This window comes from Corapipo altera, unplaced genomic scaffold, assembly GCF_003945725.1.
Source record: "Corapipo altera isolate COAL_440 unplaced genomic scaffold, ASM394572v1 77b, whole genome shotgun sequence".
Taxonomy (NCBI): domain Eukaryota; kingdom Metazoa; phylum Chordata; class Aves; order Passeriformes; family Pipridae; genus Corapipo; species Corapipo altera.
Window position 1 is genome coordinate 840,911 of NW_020884933.1, and position 8,947 is coordinate 849,857.

The 8,947-nt window shown below is 47.1% G+C and overlaps 1 protein-coding gene across 4 annotated transcripts in view; it reads right to left on the reverse strand.

Annotated features, from left to right (window-relative positions):
* The window catches only part of CTTNBP2NL (CTTNBP2 N-terminal like), a 22,967-nt gene extending 14,289 nt beyond the window's left edge, over nt 1–8,678 (reverse strand). Inside the window, exons 1-2 of one of the 4 annotated variants that reach the window (XM_027659858.1) lie at nt 8,625–8,678; nt 3,504–3,611 (exon numbers count right to left, since the gene is read on the reverse strand). In XM_027659858.1, coding sequence (XP_027515659.1) covers nt 3,504–3,602 — 99 coding nt within the window. In that variant the 5' untranslated portion in view covers nt 3,603–3,611; nt 8,625–8,678. Of the gene's footprint in view, nt 1–3,503; nt 3,612–5,200; nt 5,388–8,501; nt 8,526–8,624 lie in introns of those variants that run through there. The other 3 variants (XM_027659859.1, XM_027659857.1, XM_027659862.1) reach the window with 3 other exon arrangements.
* Between the last annotated feature and the right edge of the window lie 269 nt (nt 8,679–8,947).

An 8,947-nucleotide genomic window follows, 5' to 3' on the forward strand; every position in this document is an offset into this window, starting at 1 on the left:
AATATATACAAAATATATTGAAATATATATAACATATATTGGAATATATACAAAATATATTGAAATATATATAACATATATTGGAATATATACAAAATATATTGAAATATATATAATAGATATAGAAATATATAAAAATATATTGAAATATATAATATATATAATATATATAGAAATATATAAAAATATATTGAAATATATATAATATATATTGAATATATATAATATACATATTCAACATATTTTATTTTATTCAATATAATTGAATAAATAATTGTTGAAATTGAAGTAATATTACAATTTTAAATGGACATTAAAAGGCAAGACCAGGTTCACAGGGAGAGATGATTGTCCTCATTACAATGCCCAGCACTCCAATACACAGGAAAAAAGTAAACTACAGGAAAAGCAAGGACACAAGTCAGGGAGGGCAAGTCCTGATATGCTGGAAGCATCAGTCAGAGGCGACCTAACAACTGCTCTGGGAGCACAAAACACATCCCAGGAGTTTAAAATTCCACCCCAGCACACGGAGAGCTGCTGGCTCCAGGGGGGGTGTGAAGAGATGTCCCTGGAGAAGGCAGCAAGGAGCAAAAATTTGGGCAGGGAGGAAAGCAAAGGAGCACAAGTGGAACCCCTGGCTCAGCAGCTCCAGCCTGACCCAGAGGGAAGCAGGGCCAGTGCCAACCAACGAGGGCTGATACCAGGAGGGAGAGGGAAACTATTTTAAGCTTTGTCATCTGCATGCATGGATCCCCTCTGCTAAATGCCAGATGCAAAATGTTTGTCTCTGAGAGTGCAGGAGGATCAATTATTGCAGACTGGGTTACAAGTTTACAAATGGAGGGGCTTTTTTCCCTGCAAGTTCTTGTCCTTTCTTATTATGTAGCAAAGGATTTGCCTCAAACGTCCAGAGTTCAGAAGCACTTAAATCTGAACTAGAAGTTAAATCAGCCCATGAAGGGAAATGCATTTTTTGCTACTATGTGGGAAGTAAATAGGCAGATAAAATTCTGATTTTTAACCACTGACACTGATGTGTTTAATGTAACTGCTGGGGAAAATCACCGGCATGATTTAGGATCGTGTAATCCCCTAATAAAGTTCAGAGGTTTGAACTCCACCTTTTTCCCCAACATATACCTGCACATCCCATAAAACTATCACTCCTCCAAAGAAATTTGGCAGCTGAGGCAGGATATAAAGTCCACAACACTTAGGGAACAGAGAGAGCTGTGAGACCACAGTCAGACAATTCCTTCCCCCAGCCCTGGGTGTTCCAACCCCTCTCAGGGTAAATTACAGCTCAATTTGTCCAATATATGCAAGTTAAACTAAATGCTCTCAGAGTTTCAACCTTTAATTCGGTCTTAAAAGGTTTTTTTTTTTCTTCTGGGCAGCACCTAAATGTATCAAAACGTGAGTAAACAGCTTAGCAAGGTTTCCTTTAATTAGTCACACACAATCAAAGTCTTCAGCCAGGAAGGCTCGGTAAAGCTGTTACCACAGTTACTATCAGCAAACAAGGAGAAAAACACAGCAAACCCCAGAATTTCTCTGGCTCTATATTCCAAATAAGTGGACAAAGCAAAGCTGGGAGTTCTCTGCTGCTGAACCTCTGCCCAGCCACCAGATTAAGCAGTTACATGACTTTTCCTTCCACGTATGGAAAGGGCAGTGCAGGCTCCTGCCAGCAGGAAGCCAGGCTTGGGCTGCAGCATCCCTGGGAACGAGCTTTGGGATGTGAGGAGCAGCACAGCTGGAGATCTCCAACATCTCCCACTGCTGCAGGCACTGGCCACTTTTCAGGGGTTGCAATTTTCATGCTCAGGAGGCAGCAAGAGCCAGTTCTGACTCAAAGCTTTCCCTGCCCTTTCCTCCCACCTCCAGCTTTCCTCCCAATCTCCAGATGAAACCCTACAGCATTATCCCTCACAGGAGAAGGGGAAAACAGCACTAACCTTTGATTAGCTTGGTATTTTATACTCCATAATTACCAAGCATAGGTTACAATTTCATTTAATTTCGTCTCAGTTATGAGGACTTGACAAATTAAGTCAAAGGGTATTCTGACTGTATTAATGTCCTCACACGAGAGGGAACTGCAGGTTAAATTTCAACAGAAGAGATAATTGCTTTACACTGGAAGGGAGGCAGTAAAAGGCCTCTGGAATGGAGCTGCTGCATTCCTTCCCATCGGTCTCCCTGTGCTCCATTACACGCATTTCACACTGAAATATTAAAGTCAGGCTTGTTTGGGTAACAAATTCTGACCACACAGAATGAGAAAACAGATCTCAGGACAGAGGAGAAACAAATCTCTTTCAAAACAGGAGCTAAACCTTTTCACTTGATCCACAGTTTTGAGAGGGTGAAGATATACCTCCAAAATGAAAATATTATTTAAATGCAAAAACAATTAACAACAAACATAAGCAGAGGACATCCCTCTACTCCCCCAAAAGGTGTTTGGAATCAAGCTACAGAAGCTTTTGCTGGAAAACCAAGCCCTGCAGCTCCCAGGCCTGCAAGCTGCCATTCCTCTTTTGAAATAGCTGGGAATTTTAAACATTATCAGCAGTGACAGCTCAGCTTGGAAAAGCCTTCAATATTCAACCCTGCCACAACTCATTGCTTCAAAAATTGACCCCTTCCATCATTTATACCACTGGGGTTTTTTCCACCTTACTGAGGCTGAGTGCCAACCAGGTCTCCTTCAAAGAGCAGCAGCATTACACATGGACTATATATTTTTAAAATTATTTTCCAGGCTTAATATTAACACAACAAACTGGCCAGAGAGTACCACAGACCACAGCACTTCAGCCAGTTTTCCTGCACCACGAACAACCCCTGCAAGAAGAGGCTCCAGCACCATTGTCCCTTGTCCCATCAGGTGTGCTCACACCACCACCACCACATCACCTGCACTGATGGGGCTTAAATTTGACTTTTTTTTGAGCAGTTTTAGCTGGTTTCTGCCTCACTGGAAGGCTACACTAATGCTTGTGCCAGCAAAGGGAAAGAATAAGTCTGGGGTTCAGCAGTGCCAGTGGCTCAGTCAATACAAAGCCACGGGTGCTTTTCACTCAGTGTGACATTATTCTCACTAAAAGACTAATCTGGGAGCCCTCCTGGTGAGCAGAGTTCCTGCTTTAAGCAGCCCTTCCCTTGCTAAAGGAGAACAAAACCAACAAAGGAATTCTGAGACAGCTTCTGCACAGCAGAAACACGTGGTTCTTTTATGAGGAAGGATGAAAACACGCAGGTAACTCTGTGTTTCAATGCTGAAATGATCCTTGCAGCCACCTTCCCATAATGAATTCCAAGGCATGGGTGGTAATACAGCATTTATTATGTAATCCTGCTGATATTAACATGGGATTCTGAGCCAGTAATAAGTCTTTGCCTCCCAGTTTCACCCTGGATACAAGTGCTCTGCAGAACTTACAACAGCAGAACTGATGTCATTTTTGCCTCTTATCCTGGTGCTTACAACATACCTTTAGGGCCTCTATGACAAGATCTCTTGCTTCTAATTCTCCCTCTAGAATGCTAAAGAGTGTCAGTAGTTCTGGTTTGCTGAGTTTTTCCAGATTCATCCTGAAAACCTGGAAAAAAAAAAAAAGGAACAGAGTTTAGTTTAGGTGTTTCTTTGGACATTAAAATCAGTATTCTAAGCTGTGACATATAATCTCCATTTAACTTCATCTTCCAGATTTTGGATTGCAAATTGCCCTGAGGGGGGGAAGGGAACAATAAACAAGGGGATCATTTTCTCTCCAGCTTCCAAGACCAGCTGTAGAAGATGCATTGCCACCTTTTCCCAGGGGACACGAACATATGCACACCCAGATGGTGAGGGCAGAGCGTGCAGGGCTAAAGTGACAGGATAATATTCACCAAGAAGTAGCCAAAGTTAACAGGAAAGGGGGGGAAAAAACATGGATATTTAAAAGCTGTAAATGACACATCTGGATCACGCAGCTGCAAACATCACTGAGGAGCTGTGATGAATGAAGGCCAAGCTGGGCCACCCACACAAGCTCCATGGTGAAGGGAATATTGCAGTGCTGAGATATGTTTCCTAGGAATGCCATTATCCATTCCTAATGGAACAGGCCCAAACCACTTTACAAAAATCAATGCCACGGAAAATACACATTTAATTACCACTATTTCCAACTGTTTCACTATCACCATCATTTATTAAATACAATTTTACTGCCTACATAAGAACAGAGATCCATCATCTGAACTGCACTTGAAGAAGCTTTTTATTCCCTTGCATCTTTGCTGCTACACTTAATGCTGGCCAGTAATAAGCCTTTTCATTACATTATTTTGTTAAAAATGGAAATAATTGCGAGACTAAATCCTTGTCTGTGATGCAGATATATCCATTGAGACAGTCTTGTGCTTTGCACAACCATCAAATACACTTTTCTGAGTCCAGGTTTCACCAAACTTCACGTCAGTAAGAAAATTCTACAGCACCAAGAAGCTTCTCAGAGACTTCAAACTCCAGTGACAAGTGATAAAGGGTTAAACTGGCCTTTACTGGAGAAGCCTATCCAGCTAAAACATTCAGCTGAAGCCTAATTTGTCTGAAGTCACTGCTCCTTTACAACTGATTTGCATAACTGTGCCTTGGAGAGTTATACACAAAAGCAAGTTCTGTCTTGTTTGTGCCAGAGCAGTTTTCCAGTCACTGGGAACAGAAAGTTCTGCTCAGAGAGGAGCAAGTAGCTTCATACAGCAAGAGAAATCAGAAATGTGCTCCCTGCCCCTCTGCTAAGCAGGGAGGGCTCTCATCACACGCTTCATGCAGTGTTTTACATGAAACTCCATAAAGCAGCAACATTTCTTACTCTCAGACTCTTCTGGGTCACCCTCCCACTGCCACGGGCTGCTCAGGAAGCATCAGTGGGAGTGCCCACGACTGGCTGTTCCAAACCCAACCTAACTGGACACTGTGGATCTGTCAGCATTGCATCCACACATTCCAGAGGAAAACCCACGAGTGGAGCGTTTGGAAAACCTGTTCAATCTGTCATCATGTTAAAAAAGCCTGATCTGGAGCTGACACAAGGGTGTCACTTAGGAAACTTGTTCTACTGACTTAAATCACACTCTGGTGGGCCAGGAGAGTGCTGGTCACTCTTTAGCAAGAGTTACACCTTCTGAGCAGTCAACACACCTTGAGTGGGCCAGGATGGGAATGAGCATCAGCTTCAGGAATGGCTGGATAGTTCTGTCACCATGAGGATCCTGCCTAGCTGAGACCACAGGGAAAGAGTGTGATTTACAACTTGTTTCTCTTAAAAAGGGAGAGAATGCAACAGAAGCAGCAAATTAATGCTAAAATGCAATTAAGTAGCCATACAGGGTGAGGAGAGAGGGCTTGTTTTTAGCCTTTAATATTTACTATGCTTAAGTCTGAGCTGCACCACTTCCCTGGGCAGCTTTTAAATGTGGAATATCCAAACATCTGCTCAGGAGATGCACAAGACCACCCCAGTCCTTGCTCAGGGTAAATTCACAGGTGCTAAGACTGAATCAGTACTGAGGGGAAATAACTTTTTCTGCCAGATACTCCCCAAGTTATATTGGTTTTCTGGCATTATAAACCAGAACTAAAAAGGAGAAGTTTCCTTTGAGATCTCGGAACAAAATGTATCATCTAATTCTGTCACCCCAGGACAGCAAGTGTCGAACATAGACTTCCAACGTGACTCTATCCAGGCTTTTCCCTTAAAAAGGGATGACATGGAAATGTGCAGCTGCATCTCTCCATGAGCCACCAACCAGCTCACTCTTACAGCAGGGGCAGCTACCAGCTGCAGTTTGGCATTTAAAAGCTATTAGTCTGGGCAGTAATAATTTCTACTCTATATCCTAAATAGTCCCATTGTGACTTGTACTTCCCAGTGTTATAGGAATAAGCCCTGCTATTCTTACCACGCCTCTGTAGTCTTTAATCAGCTTAATAACATAAACAAGCCCTGGCCTAAAATATACAGGTAAAAATACTTAAGAGAAATAAAGAGCAGGAGCCAGTTTGCAACAGCAATCATTTATACAACAACAAGAGGTAACATTAAAGGTAGAGAAGTGGTGCAGCCTCAGCTTCCTTGTGTGCAACCTGCTGCTTTTGGACCTCTAACTGCTCTGCTGGCATCAGTTACCCCACACTGAGGGGACAGACTGGGAACAGAGGCTACAAATAAGGTCACTGCCCTAAAAAAACCATTAAAATGCACCTGTATTCTGCAGGGATCCACAGGGAGCTTCTAGAACCCACCTGGTAGATTCCTGTTATGCTGAATGGACCACAACCCCAAGAGTTCCCTTTCAGGGCCACTCAACCCTAGGGAGCTGAAAACTTGGGGGAAAAAAAGAAGTTCTGTTCATTCCAAGTTGTTATTTTACAAGAACAAGAAGCTTCTCTGGATCAAAGAGCTAATAAGCACAAATTTGAGCTCCTCCTCCCCCTGTCCAAATCTAAATCCAAATCCATTCCCAGCCTTTCAGCATCACAGGCTCCTGAGCTGACCATTCCAAGGCTGCTTTCAGGCTACACATCCCTGGTGCCTTCCCTCTTCCCACTTTTTAACAAGAGACCACACCAACCCTATTCAATCACCCAGTTCTCCCCCTTGCAAACAGCCCCCTTCTGCCAAAGGGATCTGGATGCCTCAGCTGGGGAACCTGACCCTCTGTTTCCAAACCTTTAACCAGGAGATAGAGTTTCCCAGCATCAGAAACAAGATCTAGCAATTCCCAGGGCACATTACCCCTTCCCATCCAGGGAAACAGGCTGAGTGGAATCAGAGAGCAAACCACAAGGACCTCATTATTTAGTCTGATGGTATAAATATTTTCCCTGAGCCTGAGATATAGCACCATTTTTGGACAATAAGCCTGAGTTTAGAGCATAAACAAAGATAATTACTTATTGCTTGCCCAAAGGTGAGCTTCCTTTCAGCTATGGACCATCAGAGTCTCCCCAGCAGAGCGTGAGTGGAGATAAAACTCTTCTAAGAAAGTTATTTCCCAGTATTTAACTGAAAATAACCATCAAGAGCAGTTGAAACGTACGTACAACCACACAAGCCAACAAACCAGGGGGAGTTATCTTTGGCATGTGCCACTTGAGGAACAAAACAGATAAGCTTCCAGAGCGTGGCAGCTCCTCCTCGCCCTGAATCACGGCGAGGTGATTATGAAACCAGTGCAGGTTCCATTTCACTCGTCTCACACACATACGAGCACGAACCAAGGGAAAGAATGTTGCCAGCACAGGAGAACTTCACCCACCGGACTCGCAGCAAAGGTTGGAGGCAGAGGGCAGCAATCAAAGATCAGCCCGAGGCACAGAGAGGGGAGTTTGTCAGGTGGAAGCTTCAAGATCCTCTGCAGGCCTTGGCTCAAAACTCTTCCACTTAAAGTGATATAATGAAGAACAAAGCTTGTTGTTCCTTTTTCCTCCGAAACAGGGTATTTCCAAAGCTGTGCCAACGCAACAATGCCTCTATCTCCATAACCCCGAATCAGCTTCCTTTTCTCTTGCCTGTCCCCGAGGAGGAGCTGATATTTCCCAGGAGCCAGCACGGGCAGTCGTGTAATGGCATTCCCGGGAGAACCCAAATGACTAGTTTGGGAACTCCTGATAGACAAGTTCCCCGAACTGCTGCTGCGTGTGTAGCGTGATGTTCGAGTCGTTACAATAATTACACGATACGTTTATGTAATAGGAAAAAAAAAAAAGCCAAGATGCACTTTATAATTGTGCATCCACGGTGCTACCTGGCGTTGCATCACAACTGTGGAGGATTAGGTTAAAACGAGAAGGGTTTATGTGTCTGTCTCACAGGAGAAAGGACATCTATGCTCCCAAAAAACATCCTCGCACTGTTAATTTTTTAAGTATTACAGGGAAAAGAAGCAAACCAGCAATATTTTGAGCGTGTGCTTCGTGCGAGTCCTTGAACAGCCCCTGTGCAGCACCTTGAAAGAGAACCAAAACCATCGCTGACCTTCAGCCCCCCCAGCCCGGGGGGAGCCTCGTCCCCTCCTGCCACACGATCGCCGGTGACCCCGGCACAGGGACGGGACGAGGGTCACCCCGGGACACGGGGCAGCTCCAGCGGCGCATCCCGGGCACCGGCACCCCGGGAGGGGGCGGCTCGGTGCCTCCCGAGCTGCACAACCGGGCCGGTGCAACCCAAACAAAGGGAAACGCCGCCCCGGAGCCCGAGCCCGCCGCCGCCGCCCGGAGCCCCCCGAGCTCCCCCGGCACCGGGGGCGGCACCGCGGATCCCCGGGGGGGCGACGACCCACCCCGCCGCGCCAGGCCCGGCCCAGCTCCCGGGGAACGCCCCCCGCTCTCCCCGCGGCCTCCGCGCCCCGCGGTACCGCCCAAGCCGCGGCCGCGGCCGCCCGCCCCCGCCCGCAGCGGCCCCGCCACCGCCCCTCTCTCAGCCCGCGCCGCCCCGCACCTGCCGCTGCCCGCCCGCAGCCTCAGTGCCGCTCCAGGACGGGCCGGACCGAGCGGGACCGAGCGCGGAGCCCGAGGCGGGACCCGCTTTGCCCCGCACCGACCTGCCCTGCCCCGCACCGACCTGCCCCGCGCCGCCGCTGCCGCCGCCGCCGCCGCGCCGCTCCGCTCCCCATCGGCCGCCCCGCCCCTTTGCCCCGCCCCTCCTTGATTGACGGCACCCCCACCAATCAGCGCCGCGGGAGCCACGTCCTAGAGCCAATCCGCCGCGAGGGAGGCGGGGAGAGGGCGTGGCGCGGTGGCGACAGCCAATCAGACGGAGTGGGCGTGGCGCGGAGGGCGGGGCGGAGGGTGAAAATCCCTTTTGTTCGCGGCGGAGCGAGCGGGCGGCCGTGATTGGCGCGTCACTTCCGCCGCGGGCGGGGCGGGGCCGCCGCGGGCGGGGCC